Raw genomic sequence first — 23,787 nt, 5'->3', positions numbered from 1 at the left:
TCACTCAGAGTCTTGTGCAATCTTTTTAAGTAAGCTAAATTATTGAACTTTCTGTAAAGAAATCATCTATTTCCGATCACTTAAAATAAACGCAAGACTTACTTTAACAATTTTTAAAGATTAAAATATATAACTAAACTAAACTAAATAAATTCGCCACTACTCAAATAAGAATTGTACGAATTGAATCCAGCAAATTTAGTATAAATATTTAATTCAATCTGGACTAAACCTTATTTTGTATTCAAACATTTACAATCCATTATTGTAGTTAACTTCACTTCACTTAATGAGCATATATAAAAATAAGTACAATATAAGAATGCACAACAATCAATCAGCTATCTGAACTTATTAAAAAATTAAAGTGATTTAATTCTCAAATTAACTTGGACCTTAAAGAATACGTATTCATTCAGGTAGAAAGAAGTTGTCCATAAAATTCACGAATCACTTTGGAACTGAAGTTTCTCAAGATCGTAACAAAAAGTTATTTCTAAAAAATATTTCAAATAAAGAAAGCTGCATGAGAATATGAACCCTAGCAAAATAGAAAAGAGTCGATAGAACATAAATTTAAATGCACGGTGGACTGCAAAATACTAAAGCTTGTAAGCAGCTTAAGTATTTAATTTATTGAGCCACTTTAAAATTTTACCTATAGCTAACAGAATCTCTCAGTTAATTTGATGTTTATCGAATGTTCATGAATACTAAAATGTTCTACTAAAAATAATACACAGGGGAATTTTAATATTCTGGCCAAAATCAAGAGCTGTGAAACAGATAAATGGTTTTATTTACAAAATGCATGACACAACAACAAGAACTTGGGTTCGAAGTAGTCTGTAGACGCATTGACGATGTCAGAGTCGATATCAGAAGCCGAATCAGAATCCCACTCGGAGTCCGGTCTATTGACCTGGCCATTGACTTGAACGTATGTCGCAAATTATGGAATACTCTCGCAACTCGCTGAAAGCGTTCAGTGAACAAAATGATTTTATTGCTATGCCTGCTAAACCCGAAAAGCACTTCAACCATTTGGCCATATGTTGCCATTTGTGACAAAACTGCACCGAGCACGCAACACGCCGGATGAACAGGTCCTGGCAGGGTGGACACCCAGAGTGAGAGAGAAAGCGTAGCGAAAGAGAGAACGAGAGAGCGAGAATAGAGATAGAAAGATGCTGTTGTCGTTTGTTGTCGTTAATGCCCAATGGGTGGCAAATTGTTTTTTATTATCGGTCGGGCAGAAACACAGCCATCAGCAGGGGGACAAAGGAGTAAGCACACACAACCCTCGGGCAATTGTCGATTGTGTGAATAAAACTTTAATGGAACGACACAAATCCCTTCAACGTCTCCAAATCTAACTAATTGAGTGCGAAAATGCCGTCAGATTCGCTTCTGTTTCCTCCTCAACTACTTTACCACATTGAACACTGCTTTTGAGTTGCGACAATAAATTTACTAGTGTCCATATTTCAAATTGTAGACAAATGCGCAAAAATTGACACACAAAGTGCACTTGAAGTGCAGTCCAGAGGGAGGAGACTTCACATTGGGGAATAGCGCCTAAAAAATGCCAGCAAATGCCTTTTGACAGAACGTGCATAACAAGCACATACAAAAGTACTATAAATATATATACATATGTATTGTATGTATTTGTGCATGTGGTATATGTGGAGAGAGACATCAGTAAATATGGTCACGTTTGGTGGCAGTCTCCACTCCATTGGCGCCTGTCATGTGGCACTCACGTAAATAGTTGATGGCGACCATTGCACGTCGAGAGAATTTCAGCTCGGAATCTCGACTGCAAACTTGCAGCTAAGTAAAATTTATAGCCTGCTTCAAGGCGCCTTGCACGTGACCATGCAGTTGTGATGATTGCGGACCCGGATTGAATGGCATGCCACTGAGATTGAGGAGAAGCAGAGGGAATGTGTTGCAAGATTCATAGATGGAATATTATTATTATTATCGATCGATAGAGATGACAGAGAGAATGAGAGCTATAGCCCCATAAAATACTTATTATATTTGGGATAAACTGAAAAGTGGACTTACAATCAATGAATATAAAACTGAAATCAATAAAGCTTTGATTAAGAGGACTTATTGTATTTGGTATGTTGTAGATTAAGTTTTCTTTTCTAGCTGCATGATAAAGTAAAATAATGGCATTCAAATAATAACAATCAAAATATAGAAGATGTGATAAATGTTTTTTTTGGGAGAACTTCCCTAAGAACCTTAAGAATTTATGCTTAAAATCACGCCTAATATCAATTTACCTCTTCTAGGATTTCTTACTATATTGTAATCGACTCCATCTTTGTATTAGTGTTCTTTTAAAACAACTTTTAGTTCTGGAACGAATTGAAAATCTATTCTTAACACCATTGTAGTCCATGGCTTTCGTTTCTGAACGAAAAATATGTTACTGAAACCTAGTTTATAAAGGTTTTCTTTAAAATCTCTGTTGTTGTCTTGCCCATTAATTTAAAGAGAACCCCAATTTTAGAGACCCTTTCAACTTTAAAGTGTCTTTTAAGTTAAATACTTGACAAGCATCAGTTATCCGCTTCAATTTGGGTTGAGTCGATGCTTTCTTTCTGTCCGTTTGCTCGCTTTCTGCACTGTCTGCTTACAATGTAGCTGTATTTCCTTCACAAAACTTTCATTACAACCGAAATTCAGTATCATAATTTACTGGTATAATTGTGCAGGGTTTTGGTTGACAAAACGCATAAAGTATTTGCGTAAATGCGATGCTGCCAAATTGCCAACAAGGAGCAGTCCTCTATCGTTTCCCCATCCTTCTCCGTACCGCAATCGAAGTCAACGGCAACTCCAAAGCCAAAGCCAAAGCCAAATGCAACCCTTAGGCAAATCTCTTCTGTCCCTTTCGTGCTCGCACTGCGAATCTCTTTCTCCCTCTCTATAAATATGGCGACGTCCATTTTTTGTGGCTGATATTCTAGCAACGACAACGGCAACAACAAACAAGGGTCTGGGCTCCCCATTTACCTCACCATTTGGGCGCCATCTTGGCTTCATCAAACGCACACAAAAGCCCATAAGGGCAAAGCCAAGATAATGGCAGCCTGGCAGCCATGAGCTGAGCAGCAGCTCAGCTTAGTTCAGTGCATCAGCAAAGCAGGCAGGCAGCCAGGCAGGCAAATAAAATGGGCACGAAACGAAGTCGTTAGAGAACACAACCGCCCTCATCCTTGCCCCATCTCCCTGCCCCATCCGCCTACTACAGCTAGGAGGTTTTTTTGTGCTAGCTTCAAAAGGAAATCACCCCAAGTGTGTATTTTTATAGAGACCGCAATAAACCTTTTTCTTTTCTGCGTCATTCCCGCGTCGTGAAGCGCTTCGATGAATGTGAAATGGTTCCCTCTGAATCCGTACTCAGTATCCCGTATTCCGTATTTCGTATTCGGTATCTGGGCTTCGGCTTGTGCTCTGCCTATTTGATGAACTTGCAGCTCAGACACAATACACTCGACAAAAAAAAGAGAAAAGAATGGGAAAAAGAAAAACTTACCGCAGCCATTTGGCCATTTCTCTTGGCCAGGCATAACCATAAAGGCGGCTCAACGAAGTGGGCCGATTGATGGCCACAGCACTCAAAATTGAAAACAAGTATACGACTATGTAACCATGTGGGAGGCAGGACTTGGTCCTTTTCCATGTCATCAACGTCGTCTTCGTCGTCGTCGTCGTCTTTGACTTTCCCATTTTCCCTGGCTCTTATAGTTGTTGTTGTTGCTGCTGCTATTGTCGCTGTGTGTTTTATAGCCCGGTCAAGGGTGCTTGCTGGTCAGCTCGCCAGTTCGCGCTGCTTGTCGGCTTGACGCTTGAATGGCTGCCAACGAGGAGAACGCGCCTTTTGTTTGCCCAGCAAAACGAAGAAAAAAAAAACAACAAAAACTAAACAAAACAAATGCAGAGCCAAATACAAAAAAGGCGAACAAAATGCTTTTTTGCAAAGTAACCAAAAGCGAGCGTAAAAATAGAAAATTGCAAATAGAGAAGAGAATATATGTGGCGGCTCCCATTGTTTAATGGACGTCAGCTGGAATGTGCGCCAGAAATTGAAAAGTTATTGTGCTGCATATCCACTTGCCACTCGTTTCGTTGTGGCAGCCACAGCCGCAGCCACAGCTACTGCCACAGCCTCAGGGCAGGGGAGAAAGCAAAATGGGGGCATGGCAAAATAGACGGACGGACAGCCGTTGTATTGTCGTGACAAGCTGCTACTTATGCACCAGCAGCACCAGAAGCAGCAGCAGCAGCTACTCGTTGCTTTTTGTGCCACTGCGCAAATTGTTCAACTAAAATATTTGACAGTTCATTTTTGGTTTGGCCGCGGCCTTTTTATGCACTTGCTGGGCCAACAACTTTTGCACAATGCCTAAGCAAATTTTTGCATTTTCTATGGCAAGAACTGCTGGCATGAGTAGTGACGTAGCATTCAGCTTATGTGCGAGCACAATCCCACAAACAAAGGCAACGAAGTCAAGGCAAATACCTATACACTCATAGTATGTATTATGCATAGCTATGTGGGGAAAACTATTCAAATGTATATTTTAGATAATTTTTGACGTATTTCATTGATAAATTCAAATTATGCAATTATGTTTAAGTACAAATATTAATATCTATATTTTTTATGATTCCTGAAAATTTAGTTGCGATCGAAATTATAAAAGTTACACTTATTTAAATATAGTAATATGTCAATATACCAAATATAGCCATTTATATATTGTAGTATTTTTGTGGTATATTTATATTTTTGATAAACATCGAGTAATTCCATTTTAAAGCTAGCATTATGCGTTTATCTGAAAGTTTTCATTCGAAATAAAAATCTATTGGCTCAGAAATTTTGCATTTTTAATTTTAAGTTTCAGAACAAATAAACTATATATTTATATAGAATTTTGTGCAATTACATGATGTAATTTCTGACAATTACTAAGTGTACAGTATATTGTCGATGAATATATACAGTGAAATATCGATTTAACAGACACAACTAACACAAAATTTTTTATTTTTACAGTCTTCAACACATTTATGTGCGCCTAAATTATAGATATTTATAAAAACATAAAAATCGAATAAATAACAAATTTTTCAATAATTGTATAGAATGCATTTATTTTCAAAGAAATCTAAACACACTTTATTTTACGATTAACTTGAAATTGTACGCAATTTCCTTGTGCGTACTGTAATTGTATGAAATTGATAATTGCCAATCCATTCTCTACGCACAACGATTAAATTATCTACAATGTGCTATTAAACTATAAATAAAAACTATTTTGTTTTTCTTTTTTAATTTAGGCTGTAATCTTATTACGTGCATATAAATCTAAATCTGCAATTATCGGCATTAAACTGTAGCAAATAATCAATTGAGTCAGAAGCTTTAAATAATGCGCAAAATAAATGACAACGGAGTGCTCAAAGAGCGCTCTCAAAAGCTGATCGCTCTCTTTTTTAGTTCGCTTGCTTGCACTCCGTCTCTCGCTTTCTCTCGCTCTTTCGCTTTGTTCCTGTGCATATGCAATTTCTTTGCACCTCGTTCGACCGCAAGCAATTAACATATTGCTGCAATGGCCTAAGAAAAGCTTAGAAAGCATCCGCAAAAGCTCAACCAGACAAAAAGCGCAAGAGCCAGAGACACATGCATAAAGTAAATTATAATAGGCATAATAAAAACGAGCCAAAGACCAAGCGGCAAACAGCAAGTCACGGCATTTGCTTTTCTGTTCTTTTTTTATATTTCCTGTTGTTATTTTTTTTTTGCCATTTACTTAGTCAGCCTCTGTGTGGTTGTTGTTGTTGTTGCTGTTGTGACTGCTGTGGTAAGGCCGTAAGTGCTTCGTACGGAATTAAAAGCAAACGCATTAAAAGGTGCCCAAAAAGAAATTCACCTTGGCAAAGGTAAAGGTAGAAACAACAACAACAACAACAACAACAAAATGGCGCAGCTGCAGATGGCGACAGATTTTCTTTGGCTAAATATTACATGAGAAGGCGGGCGACACAAACACTCACACACACATACACACACTCAGAAGGACACAGACACCCGCACACCGGCACGTATACGTAACGAGCAACGTTTTTAATTATGAAACACTAAAAGTGGCAAAGCTAAAGTGCAACGAGGAGAACAACAAGAATGGGGCCATCGTTGGGGTCGCTTCAGCCATGCTATTAACTTAAACGCCTTTTGCCGGTTAATGGAAATGAACCTCGTCGTGGCAATGGGCAGTTATCTGGTTAAGACAACGATGGTTGTTCCTCTTGTGGGGCAGACGACACGCGCAGGTGTTTAGGCCCGACCCTCTTAGCCGTTAACGGTTAACGGTTATGAGCAGCAGCAACAGCAATGTTACAGAGTTCGTGTTAACACGGCCTAATTGTGGCATGACAGAGACCACTTGCTACTCACTCCACTTGACACAACTCGACAAAAAGGTTGTAGAATGGGGCACTTCGGGTGCGTCCGCCTTTTGCATATTGAGTTACTGTTGCAAGTTTGCTTTAATTGCAGGCACGTGCACGTACTGATCGCTTTCACTTGCCAAGTCAAGTGCGATGCTCGCACGCCTTTTGTAGGGCCTCCTCCTGTAGGGCTCACTCACCTTGCCAATTGCACGGAAACTTAAGATGCGACTAATCGGATAGTCAGCTGACGGCATGACTTTGCTGCCTGCTGCCTGCTGCTTTTTTACCACTACCATTTCCATTTTCAGGCAGCAGGCAACAATTTTCCACGCAGCTACAATTTCGCTGCGTGCAAACAGAACCAATAATTGATATCCATCATTGCGTGCATGCGTCCAGTCGCGTGCTGGGATGTTGAGGACCACTCAACAGTCGGACATACAGATACAGATACAGACACAAGCGGACATTCAGACAGACAGAGAATTATACTTAGGAAATGCTGGCGGTTGGCCCAACCCAAGTGCTTTGGCTCGTCTCTAGTTTCATTGGGGGTTGGATGAGCGAGGCGAGTTAGTTTTTATTGCAGCGTTAGTTTACTTGTAGCCATAAGCCGCAGCAACAATTTCACTACCAATTCACAATCCACGTCTATCGATATCCATATCCAAACACCCGACTCCGTTCCCGTTTCCTTTCGCGTTTTCGCCCCCGTACCCGTCTGCTCTATCAATATAAACAAAGTTAAGTGCTGTCCATGAACTGTGCAACAGTTTGGACAGGCTCTAAGGCAGCGTCTGACAGACTATTTTCAAAGTCGCGCAGTAGTTTTCTCATTTTCGCCAGAGGGTTGCTTTGCTGCTTCAAATTGATTAAGGTCATTATGCAGCCGGGTTGCGTCAAGCTGCGAACTCACTGGCTAGAGAGCTGGCGAGCTGGCGAACTGAGCAACCGAGCACCGAGACTCACTGACACTTAATCCCAGCGGCATAATCAGCAACATATTGTAGCAAAACTTCTTCACACTGCCATAAAAAAGTAGCAGTTTTGTATTTTACGAAATTTTACACCCCGTCATAATGGTCGGGGTTAGGGGTAAGAGTAGAAAGTAGAGAGCTAGGGGGCAGAGGTTAAATGCCATGGCTCGACTTCCATACACGGCGAGGCCTTAGCCTCGAGTTCCAAGTGCCGAGTTTTATGGCTTACCCATTTTTGTTTAACAATAAACTTGCCTGGCTGTCTGCACTCGTATCCCCTTATATCCTCGTATCCTTGTTGAGGAGTGCCATCTCCTCCTATATGGCTTGGCTTGGCTTCGGTTGGGTTTTTGGGTGCGGCTAACATTATTCATGAGCAGCTTGTTGGAAACCCCTTCCTTGAATCAGTTGGAAATATGCACAGCTGCTGCTGTCGGCATTGGCACCGCCAGGCAATCAACGCTGTCTTCTTGGACTAAGACCTGACTTCAAAGGCAGCTACAGCTCCAAGTGACATAAACGACCACAGGCCAGAACCAGAGTTCCCAGCAACAAGTGAGAGCCCAGCCCACATTTCCTCTTTGAATTGTTATGATGAAGGTGTCCCCGGTTCGATAAACGCCCCTAAACGTTCCAAATGTTTTTATTACATTAAAAGCATTAACGCTCAACATTAACAATGGTATGTAGAGCAAAGTACCAGGCATTCAACCTTAACTGAATTGCTTCCTTCCCCTTGCTCTTGCTTTCTTGCTCTCTTGCTGAAGGGATGCAGCAACATGGCCACAGAACAGAACACACCAATATGTCATCAATGCCAGCAAAGCCAATGCGATAGCTACCCCGACCCATCTGACTCGGGGGTTGTCCTCAAAACCAAAGCGCGGTTCGAAAGATCCATCGATACAAACGAGGGGATTTCATCATAACTGTTACACTGCCCACTGTCGATATTAACAGCCCACAACTGGTTGCATTTCGACATACGAGCAGGCATACCATATATGGTTAATAAAGCGACTTAAGCAATCTTTTCGCCTGAAGAGTGCAGGGATTACTAAACTTTACCACTAAAGTGAAATTCTTATATAAGTGGAAAATTCTGAATTCCTGCTTATAGGATTGTAAATGAAATCGGAACTTTAACCAGTCTTGAGCATTTTTTATCACTTCCTGTCAGATAATTTATCATTGATTCAGAATAACGGAATGACTAATGATATATTGCTCACTAAGGGGAATCAAATTAAGGACTAAAATCAATCTTCTGTTTCAGCTTGATCATTTTTTTATAGGAATTTTACAAAAAGGATCTATAAGTCCAATATAAAACTATCTTTTCGCTTTATGGAATTAGCATTATATGCTCAAAGTTATTAATTCCATTTATTTGTTCAATGTTATTAATTCCATTTCCAATTTTTTTTTTTATGAAAATCTGTTTAAAAAGTTTAAATGTTTTTCGTGTTTCTTAATTGCAAATTTAAAGAAACATTTTAATTGAAAGCAACTAATTTCTCTGAAATATGTGTTTGTTGCCCACTGTACTATAGATTCCAGACTAGCATTTGACTTTATCAGAACACAGGATAATATCATGTGTGTTTTTTTCTAAGTAAATGTATGTGTGTGTGTGTGTTTGTGTGTGAGGCAGTACGTCACCCCTCAGCGCCTTTTGTTTGACTTTGTTGAATTGATTTCGTTAGGGAAATAACAACAAAAACACCAACGAACAGGAACAACAAGAGCGGCAAGATATCACTCAACACTCAGAGAACCCCTTGAACACGCCACGCACACTGAGAGTCGCCTTTATACAATTCGCTCTGCTTGTCGCCGTCGTCCTTTAGTCCTTGCAGCGTTCGGCAGTCGTGGCTTTCTTTGCTTCTTTCTGGCATTTGGTGAGGTTATCGCTGTGATGTTTCCATTTGTACAAAATAGAGCACTTAACGGGGAAAACTGCAAACAAATTATTGCACTTGCTGTCACCAGAACGAGACTCTCGTTGTGTCCCGCCTCCCCCTGCCTGCCTGCCGCGGGCTAAAGGGGGAGGAATGGAAAGGATAAGAGACGAGAGGAGAGGAGAGGACCATTCCCAATGCCACTGCCACTGCATACACTTAAAGGATTACAAGCGGATCTGTCGCTTGTTTGCCGCTAAATGGACGCATTTACTCGCCGAACTCACACAGAAAGAGAAAGCAGGAGGAGCGAGACAGAGAGGCAGAGAGAGAGGTAGAATGAGAGAAGGAGGGAATGGTTGAGCTCGGTTCACAATGAACGAAGCGGGCGGTTGCCTTGCGCGCTTTTTATGGCCAATGAATAGATGAATGAACGCATGACAAACTGAAAAGCTGACTGACTGACTGACTGAATGACTCCCTCACTTACTGACTGACTGACTGACTGACTGAGTGGGCGGTCGGGCAACCATCGAGTTGGTTGCTTGTTCCGTTGGCTGGTTGGTTCGTTGGTTGGTTGGTTGGGTGCGAGTGCCCATGGAGTTACTTAATGGATTTGGTTAAGTGCTGCATTGACATTTTGATAAATGCTTTGGAACAGATGCGTTGCCTGGGCGCTGCGTTAAATGGGCGTTACCAACCCGCCCCCCTGCCACTCCCTCTCTGCCTCCGCTTCCCTCATCCACACACTCTGCGGCTCGCACTTTTATGATAAATAGTTTATACTATGCGCGCTAGCAAGAGCCCAAAAAGCGCTTCAAGCATTTGTCACAATTCGCGAAAGTGTTCTCAATTTGATTACCCAAATCCAAAACAGGGAGTTTGGTCAAGGGTCATCAAACAGGCAGCATGACAGCATTAGCAAATTCCATAAATCGTTTCTCTTTAAATGACAAATTTATGTGGAAGTAACAGAAAAAACATTGAATACCCTGATGTGTGCAACAATTGCTAAACCAAAAAAATATTTTAATTACTTCAGATTATTATAGCTGGAATTAAAGTTTTTGATTTTTTAATTACTTATTTAACAGTGAATATTCCAAATATCTGACAGATGACTTATTTAGTATTTGATTATATTTAAATGATATTTTTTTCACAAGTCAAATGACAAATAAACTATAAAACGGTTGCAACATGTTCTTATAATTCAGATATTTAAATATCACGCTTTTTTTTTGAAAGTCGGACATTCTTGAATAGTACTCTTAAAACAAATAATAATAATTTAAATATTTTCTCTGTAATTGAACATATTAATCGTTTGCATTAGTTGTACATTTTAGATGATCCGTCTGTTTCAAATATGCGAGATGTTTATTGCCTTGCACTTCTCTTAATGTAATCAACATTTTAAATTCCTGTTTATTTTCTCTATACAATCGTTGAGATAATTTAAGAATAAAGGTCACAAAGAAATAGATTGTAATATAATATGAAAGAAAAAATTAAATCATTTGAATAGCATTGCTAAACATCTTAGTATTGAAATAAAGATTTTGTTAACAAGTAAGAAACCGAGTGTGCTCGACTGTGAGATACCCGCTATCCATTATAAATAAAAACAAAACAGTGCGGTATACATTTTCAAATATACCAAATTAATATACCGCAAAAATGTTCTAAAATATATACCACAGGCTATATTTGGTATATTTAAACTACTATAATCAAATTATACTCGTACCAAAGAGTGCAAAATATACCAGAAAACAACTAAAACCCAAAGTAATTCTTTAACTCTAAAACTTTTAAAATTTGTATCTAATAACTAAATATTCAAAAATTATATAGACTATAGTTATTATTGTAAGTACCTGACATCGACTCTAGCTACAAAATTATGTTTGTTCTTTGGTTTTATCGATTTTCGGGAACGGAAGTGGGCGTATCAAAAATTTGATCTGATTTGATCTGGTTTGATCTTGATCGGCGTGCAAATATAACAAGTGCTGTCGAAAATTATAGCTCTATCTTTAATAGCCTCTAAAATCTAGGTGTTCATACAGACGGACATGGCTGGACATATCATCTCGGCTGTTGATGCTGAAAAAGAATATATATACTTTATAGGGTCGGAAATGCCTCCTTCTGCCTGTTACTTCATTTTTCAGGAGGCACAAAGTTGTAATACCCTTCTACCCTATGAGTAGAGGGTATAAAAATATAATTATTTCAATAGCCCAATTATTGCAATAAAGTTTGTGTTGAACCTTAAGAATTTTAAATAATTTTATTGTACAAATTAGGCGTATACTTATTAAATACAAGATGAACTTGAATTCCTGTTAAAATACTATCCAACGGCAATTAGAACACATTTTGCAAAACTTTTTGGTGTAAGCTTTTTGGCGCAACCGCTGAATAGCCAAAACAAAACAAAACAGATTCAAGCCAAATAGTCCTGACCATTGCCTAGTGTCAATGCTTTGTTGTTATGGTTGTTGCTCGTTTTTGTAGCTGTTTGTTTTTTTATTGGAGTACAAGTCACTTATTTCGCTGCCCTCAAATGGCAAAAGTTTTTGTAATGTTTTGAAGTGCCTCTAATTAGATAATATGCGGACGGGGTCACGATTGCCGCCCGTAGTCCTCGCTTAGTTACTCGAGGCGTGCAGATGACGCCGCCGTTTTTCTTATGCAAAGTGGCAAAGCGTGCAATGGTTGCCCTCCTGCTTCGTGCCACATGCCACCACCCCGCGGCAGGCTGAAGGCCAGAAATAAAAACTGAAAGGCAAAAAGCCAAAAGCGCATAAAAACGCGGCCGATGCCACCGCGTGCGCAATTTGAATCCTAATGGATGCGTGTGGCATGTGGCGCAGCAAACGCAAACGCAAACGACTGGCGGACACGCGATGAGGCAACAACCAACCATCATTCTAAAAAGGAGTGCGCGTCCACGCTGCCAGACGAAGGTGTAAAGTTCACGTGTGTCCATTTACCATCCCCCTGCCCAACCACACACACACACGCACACATACACGTAAAGTGTCTGCCCCTATTCATCCCCCCGCCATTCTCCACCCGCCACCCGCAACAAACGACCCAACCTGGTGTCGTATTATTAATGCCTTTGGAGTGCTTTCAATGTTTTATCGGGCATTTTGCTCTATGCCTGCCTCGAACCCCGGAACGATGTCTATCGGCTTGGGGTCGACATCGGGGTCGGAGCTTACCCCTTTTTCTATTTCTGTTTTGGTTTTTTTCTTCTTTTTTTGAGTGCATCGGTCATTGCGTAATAACTTTTCGCTGGACATCCTGGACACACTTATGTACGACTCGATAAATATATATATATATGTATATATATAGAGAGTATATGGGAGACTCTATAAATATCCTCCACTTCTATTATGATTATGAATTTAAGCTGCGACCGGCAAAGCGACAGACTGACTGTTATCTAAATGGGTCTTTTGTTTGCTTTACGACTAATGGAATAGGCGGAGTTACATATCCCAGTCCCCACTATACTAGTATACCATTTAATATCTATCCTCTCTTGATTACAAACATTTCTACTATTCGTATGTGAGTGTGTGTGTGTGTGTGTGTGTGTGTGTGTGTGTGAGCACTTCTAAATAGCAACTTGTCAAGGACTCGAAAGGGTTGCCCACGGATAATTAACCTGTCAGCTTAATAACTAAATATAATGCCCGACTAATAACAGATACTAACTGCATTACGATAGTTACTCCAAAAAAGTTGTTTCTAATATATAATCTGCTTGCACGGAATAATCGATTGATACTTCTTAATTGAGTTGTACACATAATTGAGATGTATAGAAACATGTTTCTTATTATTATCGCAGAATTCAAACATCAATTACAGAACACAAATAGTATTAATTTTTAACATAATTGTAGATATTTCGCAGACTTAAACTTTTCTATAATTTCTTCTATCTTAGACACTAAAACACTTCAAGTGCAAGCTCGCAAATTTATTTCTGAACCATGATTATGAATTCAAACGCATTTAAATTATAAATAGAGCTTAAACGCTTTGAATAAAACTGTTTGTAAATGCTTTAATTTGTGCTGCTCTCTTTTGTGAAGCAATTGATAACAAATATCAAAAAAGATGTGCTTAGCAGCATTAACTAGGATTGTCAAATATTCAAAATAGTTAAAAATTGTAAAGATTACTTGCTAACAATGCCTTAAGTCTCATAAATACTTAAATTCATGCAGATAAATGAATGAATTTATGATTATGGCGAGTGTTCAAAATATTTTCGACCCCACTGTCGATATGCAGACCCTGCACATAAATAGAAGTTTTGTTAATTGCATAAGCTAACAACTGCTGTGTCTGTGCTTATGCTCAATTACTTATACACATGCACGCATTGTAGACACACACATATATATACAAATGTACGTGCGACTTACTTTTAAGTGTGGCGAAAGACGCAAAGTCCAGCAAAATAAGCGAAAGCTTCCAAGTCGCACACAACGGTCGCTTTCAAGTTTGAACGTCAGCAACAAGACAGAGTAAAGCCCAAGTAACTTTGGCGATGACCAGCCATTTTGATGGGCGTTCCACGCTCCGCCCCGTCGCCCGCCACACATTGCCGCCCTGTCTGTTTTTCGACTGCGCAACGCCTAGATCCTGTAATATCATTGTTGTTGCTGTTGTTTGCTCTTCTTGCTGTTCTTGCTGTCCTAGCTAGTGTTGTACAACGCATGTGGGTGTTTCTCTCAACCCAATAATACGAACGTTTTGCTAGCTGCGACTCTGTGTGCATTTTGTCTTTTGGCATGTTGTGATTATGCAACAAGCTGGCAGCGTGTCCACTACCAAATGCCATTTTTGGGCCATATGAATGTTTGATACGCTGCATCCTCAGCAACTCCTCTTCTGTTATGCATAAACAAAGCAGTGAGAAAGAGAGTTGGGGAAAGCGAAAGAGTAGCTGAAAAAGCTGCTAAGCCACGCATACATACATACATATGTACATACATGCAAACATGCATTTTTACATGTGTACATCTTTTCCTATGTATGTATGTATGTAAATATATAAAGCAAAAGACGTAGAATGTTTAGCCAGCTTTTGGTGCACATTTCACGGCTGCCTTTGAGGCTTCTGGCATATTTAAACCTCATTCAACAGCTCGACTCAAACCAACATCTGCGTGCCCCTGAACCTAAGCTTACACCTATATACACACACACACATACCGCATACCACACGTACTCAGCAAGTGTTGCTGTTTATGTTTGTGTGAGCTTTTGCCTCCTCTGTTCACGCATTTCACACAATTACAACATCAATTCAGACGCCTTCGATTGCGACCGCATTCACCAACCATCTCCGGCTACAAATATACATACATATGTATGTATGTATATGTATCGGATTACCATATAATGTTATTTATTTTAATAAAGCGACTTAAATGCTTCAAAGCATCTTCTACCTATTTGACAACTTATCCATTTATTTCTTTTGTCAGAATAGTTACCTGAAAGTATACCATAATTTTTACATAGCAAAAATGGCAACTGCATTACGTGCCCATAATTTATTGATCGTTTATTATTTGTGTTTATACATAATTACGTATATTACTTTAAAGTCCCAAAAGCCAGTCAAAAAGCTCAACCGGCAAAGTGAGGTTAGGTCACATACATACAGATTTTCGGCATATCCTCTCATTGCATTGCAAAAGTGCCATCAAAACTCAAAAATGTCAATCAACGTCGACTGCAAGCGAATGAAGCGAAAAACAGTTGAAATAAATTTGTGTGTGTTTTTCCGTAGACCAGTCGATAGACCGATAGACGGCTGGACTGACTGCATAGACACCAGAAGACCAGACAAAAATTTAAAAAATTTAAGGTCATTTTTACTGCTAAACAATGTCACAACAACAGCACATATCCTAACAACAATAAAGCAATGGCAGCCACATCTCGTTCTCTCTCGCTCTTTTGTTCGCTCTCTTGCTCACTCTTTGGCCAAACATGTTTATGTATATTTTTAGTACACGACGTACAAGTTCGCAAGACAGAGACAGCGAGATAAGATAGCAAAGCGAGTGAGCGAAAAATGCTGAAAAAGCTTTGAGACCACTCCCCGAAAAGTTCAGGCGACGGCGCAACGTCGACGCACACAAAACAACCAATCCCAGGCACAAATACAAAAAGCAAATACACACATACACATACGCGCAGATAAAATGAAAAACTGAAACGCACACATATACACATACACAGCGAGAGATAAAAGCAAAAGCAAATGTGTTACAATGCAATTTCCCCGCCAAATGGCTGATGATATTGTTTTTGTTGTTGTTGAGAGACCAACCCAAACTCAATTGTTCGGGGCCAAAAGACAAAAAGGGAAGCTTGGAAAACTGGCAAAGCCAAAATATGAGCAGCAACAAAAGCAACAGCAACAGCAATAACAACAAAAGCAAAAACAAAAACAGAAACAGAAACGACAAAAAATAGCACAGGGTGCAGCAGCAGTTTCCAATTGGAAGTGCAGTCTGATTTTCTAAGGGTTGGGCTGTTGGCGTGATTATGTCAGACGCTCTATGTGTGCGTGTATGGGTGCCACCTTCACCCACCAAACCATCAACCCACCACCACCACACAAGCATAGCCAGCAACAACATATGACTGCAAAGCAAAGCTGAGCAGCGGTTCGTCAGTTGCTTTCCAAGCGCCGACGCCGCCGCACTTGCTCCACGAGCGCTCGGTCGTCATTCGTACAACGCATTGCAAAGTGCAAACTTTGGTAACGGTAAAACGCTTGTCGTTACCTCGCGCTGCGTCGCCCCCGCTACCATCGTCGCCCTCGCCGTCGTTGCCGTTGTCGTTGTCGCCCCGTCGGCCAATGGCCATGCGCCAGCCTCGCACGAAAAGTGTGAAAAAGCCAAAAACCCAAAACCCAAAAATGTGACCATCGAATATTTTAAATATTAAATGTTGAATGTGAATGTGAATGTGAATGCGTGTGCAACATCCTTAAGAAAACGAGCGTCAAATACAATAATTATTTATGTAGAGAAAATAAGCGCTATTTCATCAGCCTCCAACCTCAACCTCAGTCTTACACTCAGCCAGCATCTTAGCCAAGCACCTAAAATCGTTCAGGCATGGAACTTTTGAAGCTAATGATGTTCAAAAGTGACTTTCTGTCCAATGGCAAATGTGACGATCGCGTACCGCCCATTAACCTTAGTCAATTGCCAGAGTTTCTCTTGTGTAAGTTGCGGAAGTTACTTTACCCACTATTATTATAAAAAATTCAAAGATGGATAAAGTCTATAGAAATCAAATCAATATTATTGTACAAAATTCTAAAATGGATTAAAAACTACAGAAATCAAAAATTAAGATGCACAGGGTGACAGATGGGAAGAATAAATCAAAAAATATGCAGAAATAAAGAATAATTGAATAAGTTTTAGAAGTACACAATAATAATAAAAACGCAAAGAAAATTCTATAGTAATTCTTGACTATTTTCGATAAATTTGCCAACAACAGAAAATCAGTCAACTCACATTTATTATTTCGATCTTAAATTATTATAAATGATTAAAGAGTTTATACAATTGAATACGAATATTCATTTGAAGACATTATTTACTTAATTTCCAAATGTAAATAGAAAAATCAAGCTATATAATAATAATAATAATCTTTTTTGTTAATTTTCGTTTTTATATACATATGTATATATTTCAGTTAAAACCTGTGTGGATGGTGTAAAATATGTAAATGTATCAGAGTAATTTTATAACTTACATTTAGGTTAAATTACAAAAGTCTTAAAAAATTTCAGTTGAAACAATATGGAATACAAAATTTGAAATGTTGAGTAAAACACTCAACAACAAAATGAATTTGTTGCTCTATCGAATATGAAATACAAACGAAATCGATTTTAGATCTGAACAAAGCAATTTTATAATTTTCGAGGTGACAGTTTTAAAGTAGACGACTAAACAGCTTCAAATTACAAACAAATTGCTCAATTAAAATTCATTTTGAATTGAATTACGAGTGAGAAAATATTAAAATATTGAAAATCAGAAAACAATGCAAATCGGTAAACAGCAAACAAACCAATATAGTTACAATTGGAATAGTACATATAGTGACTAATGATTTATCTAAATCATAACAAGCAATTAATATTAATGAAAGCAATTTGGTATTTTTGCAATTCTTTCTTTACAGCAACGATACCAAAGTGTGGCGGATGCCACGAACTGATCCTCGATCGCTTCATACTCAAGGTGCTGGAGAGGACATGGCACGCCAAGTGCCTACAATGCAGCGAGTGCCACGCCCAGCTGAACGACAAGTGTTTCGCACGGAACGGGCAGCTGTTCTGCAAGGAGGACTTCTTCAAGTAAGTAAATTTCTCGAACGGATCCTGCGGTGTGTGTGCGGGTGTGTGTTGATTTGTTGCCCCGATTTTAATGAAAATCTCCCGTTGCGCCGTTGCCAATGTTCGGGTCGAACAGACGTTATGGTACGAAGTGTTCCGCTTGTGATATGGGAATACCGCCAACGCAGGTGGTGCGTCGTGCCCAGGACAATGTCTATCATCTGCAGTGCTTCCTCTGCGCCATGTGCTCGCGCACCCTCAACACCGGCGATGAGTTCTATCTGATGGAGGATCGCAAGCTCATCTGTAAGCGTGACTACGAGGAGGCTAAGGCGAAGGGTATGTACATCAAACCCTTGACCAATTAGGGTTAGACAAACATCATATGTGAATCTCGCATTTCTAGGTCTTTATTTGGACGGCTCGCTGGACGGTGATCAGCCGAATAAAAGGCCGCGGACCACAATCACCGCTAAGCAGCTGGAGACTCTGAAGACCGCGTACAACAATAGCCCGAAACCCGCCCGACATGTACGTGAACAACTGTCCCAGGACACGGGTCTCGATATGCGTGTGGTGCAAGTCTGGTTTCAGAACAGGTTAGTTACAAATTCTCTCTTTTTTTTGTCTTGAACTCTCTTGACAATCCGTTGTTGTTGCAGGCGCGCCAAGGAGAAGCGCCTGAAAAAGGATGCAGGACGCACTCGATGGAGCCAATACTTCCGCTCAATGAAGGGCAACTGCTCGCCCCGCGCTGACAAATTCCTCGACAAGGATGACCTGAAAGTGGATTACGACAGCTTCAGTCATCATGGTAAGCCCTTGCTTGGTTCACATAAAGAAATTTTTTTACTTATGATTACTTTCCCTGGCTTAAATTAGATCTTAGCAACGATAGCTACAGCACCGTCAATTTGGGCCTGGACGAAGGCGCCTCGCCGCACAGCATACGCGGTTCCTACTTGCATGGCAGCTCGAGTCCATCGCAGTATCCTCCGAGCAGTCGCTCCCCGCCAGCGGTGGGCCAAAGCCACACGTTCGGCTCATATCCCGACAATATTGTATACACTAATATTGGTAAGCAAACCTGTCGTATACTTGATGTTTTAATATCAACTACGGTTGGCTTGAATGACTGTATTACTTAGTGCCATCAGAAAATGTGTGTAGGCGGTGATGAAAGCTTTTTCGACGCCAAAATACCGATATATGTCTATGTCTTCTTCTATGATTAAATTTGTATTTGTTGACTACACTGATAACGACAAGTATGAATATAATTATGAATAAAATAATTAGTGCTGATTTGAATGCAATAGAATAAAATAAGTCCTAATTGAAGGAGTAATTTATAGTGCAAAAGTCAAGTCAATATTTTAGTACATTTATATAACTTTATTTACATGTATTTGGTTTTTATTCAGTAATTGTTCGTCATCAAGCCGCTTTCACACGTTTATTCGCATAAAGTTTTTCTACTATTAACTTATTTGTTGTGTATTTTAATCGATGTTCTTTCTGCTTTCTTACAGATCACGCTGTGGGTGCTGGAATGCATCCAAACAAATCACATCATCGCCTGCACAGTAGCAACAATGTTTCAGATTTAAGCAACGATTCTAGTCCCGATCAGGGCTATCCTGACTTTCCACCCAGTCCCGACTCCTGGCTCGGCGATTCGGGGAGCACCAACAACACCAGCATCAACAACAACAACAACAATGCAAGCAGTAATAATAACAATAGCAACAATAACAGCAGTGGCACAAACACGGGATCCTCTGGAAACGGAAGTGGGCCAACATCCAATTCAAATGCAACCGCAGCCGCAACTCCCAATCCTGCAACTCCCGGCGTTCATTACTGATACTCAAAATTACTTTTGCGTTATTTTGAAATGCAATCACGCAATTTTCTGCAGCTCGCAGCTGCCCAACAGCAGCAGCAGCAACAACAAAAGCATACATCGCAGCAGCCTCAATAGCAGCAGCAGCAGCAGAAGCAACAACATAACAGTCGGTTACGACGCCATTTTAAAAGCTTTTGTGCACTTAACAGCGCTGGACGAGAGCTAAAGCTTTACACTTAACAGTGCTGGCATTCGCAAGCAAGCTTTTACATTTACATTTTTGTTTTTGTTCGTGACTGCATTAAGCATTATTATGCACTCATTTTTCTTACTTTTACTAATTAATGTAACACAATTTGCTCAAGAATTCTATTTAGTTAACACTTAAAAAATGGATAAACCTTAAAACCAAGCAAAACAAAACAAAACCAAATACTTAATGACGATATGAATAGTTTTGAGTACAACAAGCATTGTACTTAGAAGTACATAGTACATACCTAGATGATGATTGCGATGGTGGTAATTATGTATCCCAGGTCTAAATGTTATAACGATTATTACCCGCTTTTATTTATATAATTTTTAAGTTTGATTATTTAATGTATGTAAATATTGTATATTTGTGTATAGTGAAAAAAAAACAATGGAGAACTACATTTTAAATAACACTAAGTCTGTATAGTGGGGGGATTGCGGGGTCATAGTGCACAATATTTATTAGGCCGATGAACCCCAGTTAAAAAACAAAACCAGAAACCAAAAAAGGAAAAACCAGTTATTTATTGCTTTATATAGGAATACAAGAATTGCATAGGAGAAATATCAATTACGAAAAAGTGATGTCGTATATACATACATATAATATATCTAATGTAATACCAAAACCAAAAACCAAAAAAAATACAATGATTTCAAGCAAATAGAAACTTCAGTAAAAAATGCAAACTACGTAAAACAAATAACGAATTTTTAAATTTATTGTGTATTACAATAAGTTTAATTATTTCAAATAAATGCGATAAAAAATAAATTACTATTTGACATGTAAGAATAAAAATGATACAACAAATTGTTAAAAAAAAAACGCAACTTATTTTTTATTTTATGCATCATCTCTTCAGATATACGGATCTTATCAGATCATCCGATGTGTATATCTGCTGATAGTTTGCATATATGTGTATGTGTGAGTAATTAAGTGAAATCTACATTCTCTTCATTTTATCATACCGTTGCAATTGATCTCTTTATGCTGCTCTATCGCACACTTCTACTATTTCATTCATACTGAGCGCACAAGTGATACAGCTTTCTCTCTCTCTCTCTGTCCCTGTCTGTCCGCCGACTCTGATCTGTCTGCTGGTTCTGTCGTTGTCTGTTTTTCTCATTCAGTCTCTTATCCTACGTTCGCGCAACAACGTCTAATTAGCAGCCACCCGCAGCAACAGCGAGGAAGCTTTTTGCGCCTAGCGCCTTAACTTAATTGATTACAAAATTGCATACATATAAATGTATAGACAACAAAATAATGACTAAATAATGTCGTGTCATTTGAATTTTGCAGTTATTAAAAGTTCCCATAACAATTCTACGGTGCGTTTTTCCATATTCCAACCAATAATTAATCTATAAAAAGCGCCTAAGCAGAGCGTATTGTTTTTGTTGTGTGCGTGTGTGCGACAAAAGCAAAGCAAGCAAGCAACAAGCAGAAAATGTGCTGCCAAAATCGAAAAACAAATGTCGTAAAATGTTCTATTTTTATTTTGCAGTAAACTACAACAAAACGCAGCAGCAGCCACAGCAAAGCCCTTGTTGTAGTTGTTGGGCGTGAGAATGCAAATGTGTAATATGTTTTTGTTTTTGTTGCGACGTCAAATTGCATTTGCGGCCGATACGCCGCTCGATCCTTAAGATTCTCTCAAATCAAAACATCGAATACCGACACGGTCAATAAGTAGAAAAAAGAACGTTTTTTTTTCACTGTTTATGTCGTTTTTAAAGTCATAACAAGCACAAATCGATCAAATATTTGTTGTTTCAAAACGCATTGCGTTCCGTGCGTTTTTTCTAATAATGCAAATTCAATGTATGCCAATCATATTGAAAGTAATTTTCGTGCTGTCAACAATTGTCGCAGTCACAGGTAAAACAATAACACGGCCCCAGGGTTGCCATATATCCGCAGTTTCAGCTGTTTACTGACGACTCTCTCTCATTATGCTCTTCTTTTGGCTTCTGTTTTGCCACTCTTCCTCCTGCAGATTGTTGTTCGAGCCGAATTTTACTGTTGCGCCAGCACACGCTTGAGATTGAAGAGCATGTGGTCCAGCTGGTGAATCAAATGGAACTACAGCAGCAACAACAACAACAACAGCAGAACGATGGACTACTGAGCGAGCCACAACGGGACTTGCTGCTGTTTACCAACTCTAGACAAATCATCCAAATGCCAACGGATCTTCATCATTTGGAGGGCGAATTGGCATCAATTGTGACAACGGAGCGCGAAAGCGCTACTGAGATTTGGTCAACAGACACTGATGAGGAATCAACGCCGACGACGAGCATGAGCTCAACCACAACAAGATCCACATCGACATCGACATCAACATCAACATTAAAAACTACAGCAACAACAGAACTGACATCATTGTCAAAAAACACAATGGCAACGGGGGAACCTCCGCCTGATGTCAGCAGTACGCCACTATTGGCCAGCGAAGCCGCCATTGTCAAGCTCATTAATGCTGTGCCAACAATGACCACGACGACAACAAAAACAACAACAATGATGAGCAGCACAAATAGTGGAAGCAAACCAAACAACTCGGAGGACATCAGCTTCAAGTTTCCGTGCAAGGATAATTATGCAACCGATTTCTGCCTCAATGGTGGCAATTGCTATCGCTGGGCGAATTCCGATAGCTTCAATTATTGCGTCTGCGCCGATGGCTTCGTCGGCGAACGCTGCGATTCAAAGACTGAGGATGGTGAGTAACCCAACAACCCAACACATGGTGACTTTCTTTAATACTCCCCACTCCTTCAATGCAGGTGTTTATGTACCTTTGCAGCCCAGCATGATGGAGCCACAGCTAAAAACGGCGCACGTTGTTTTCTCGTTCCCCATGCTCATTCTGCTATCCACCATCTATGTTGTGTTTGGCGCCGTGTTCATGTTCCGCAACGTGTTGGCTCAGCGACGTAAGCAACAGCAACTACATTTGCACAAGCAGCGTTTTTTTGTCAGCTGTTGAGCATCCAGAGAGAGCTGCAAACTCATTTTTTGCAGTCAATCACTTTATTGGTTATAGAGAGAACCAATTTAACTAAAAGCGCGTTTTGTTTTTTGAAACGATTATTTTTGTTTCACTCATTTTTTTACAAATGCTGAAAGAATGCATTTTTCTTGTTTTTTCTTTTCTAAGATTGTTACTTCCTCCTTAGTATTTTTTTTCATTTACTTTTCTTCACGTTGCGCAACGCTTTAATTTATTTAATTAATTATAATTTCTGTAAATTCTTTGTATTTAGTTGCAAAATAAGAGCGCTCTTTGCTTTAGAAGCTTCGATTTAAGCTTAGTAGATTTGTTTTTGTAGTAACATTTTGTTACGCTATTTAGTGTGTATTTAATAATTAAACTTAGCGTTTATCTCTGTTATTATTAATATTTTTTGTAACACTTTGTTACGCAAGAAATCGAACAAAGGATGTAAAATTAATTAATTCTTGTAATTATGAACAAAAATCACTTTATAATGCATTAAAAAAATCGGGACTCAAAAGTTTGTAAAACTTGAAAATTACTTGTGTGCGTTTCATTTTCTTTCTTTTAGTTTACAAACTATTTTTGTTTTTGCTTTTTTTTTTGTTTTTTATTTGTTTTATTGTAGGACAGTTTTGTGGACTTCCCCTTGTTTGTGTATCAAACCATTGATTATTATTCTCATTCATTCCACTATATCGAAGCTCAAGTTCAGTTCAGTCGAGCGATGGCTGGGTTTTATATTTTATAATATATATTTATCCAATATTTCGTCAAAAAATTCTTTACAAATTTCTTAGAACTTACAGTTAAATGTATAGTAGAAATTATTCAAAAAATTCGTTCATCATTGTATTGATGAATTCTTTCTTTCGTTTATCAT

General features: G+C 39.1%; 2 protein-coding genes across 4 annotated transcripts in view; both read left to right on the top strand.

Moving 5' to 3' along the window:
• Positions 1-20,768, top strand: part of LOC132798787 (LIM/homeobox protein Lhx3) — a 33,228-nt gene extending 12,460 nt beyond the window's left edge. Inside the window, exons 1-7 of one of the 3 annotated variants that reach the window (XM_060810766.1) lie at positions 16,113-16,651; positions 17,633-17,807; positions 17,923-18,125; positions 18,193-18,385; positions 18,449-18,600; positions 18,669-18,863; positions 19,319-20,762. In XM_060810766.1, the coding sequence (XP_060666749.1) occupies positions 16,543-16,651; positions 17,633-17,807; positions 17,923-18,125; positions 18,193-18,385; positions 18,449-18,600; positions 18,669-18,863; positions 19,319-19,653 (1,362 nt within the window). In that variant the 5' untranslated portion in view covers positions 16,113-16,542 and the 3' untranslated portion in view covers positions 19,654-20,762. Of the gene's footprint in view, positions 1-16,112; positions 16,652-17,372; positions 17,502-17,632; positions 17,808-17,922; positions 18,126-18,192; positions 18,386-18,448; positions 18,601-18,668; positions 18,864-19,318 lie in introns of those variants that run through there. The other 2 variants (XM_060810767.1, XM_060810764.1) reach the window with 2 other exon arrangements.
• Positions 20,769-21,033: 265 nt separating this feature from the next.
• Positions 21,034-23,424, top strand: LOC132798789 (protein gurken). Its single transcript, XM_060810770.1, has 4 exons — positions 21,034-21,231; positions 21,408-21,781; positions 21,900-22,628; positions 22,693-23,424. The coding sequence occupies exons 2-4, from the start codon at positions 21,712-21,714 to the stop codon at positions 22,893-22,895; spliced, it is 1,002 nt and encodes a 333-aa protein (XP_060666753.1). The 5' UTR covers positions 21,034-21,231; positions 21,408-21,711; the 3' UTR covers positions 22,896-23,424.
• Positions 23,425-23,787: the final 363 nt, after the last annotated feature.

Source organism: Drosophila nasuta, chromosome 2L (genome assembly GCF_023558535.2).
Source record: "Drosophila nasuta strain 15112-1781.00 chromosome 2L, ASM2355853v1, whole genome shotgun sequence".
Lineage (NCBI taxonomy): Eukaryota > Metazoa > Arthropoda > Insecta > Diptera > Drosophilidae > Drosophila > Drosophila nasuta.
This window is presented reverse-complemented; position numbering and strand designations above follow the sequence as displayed.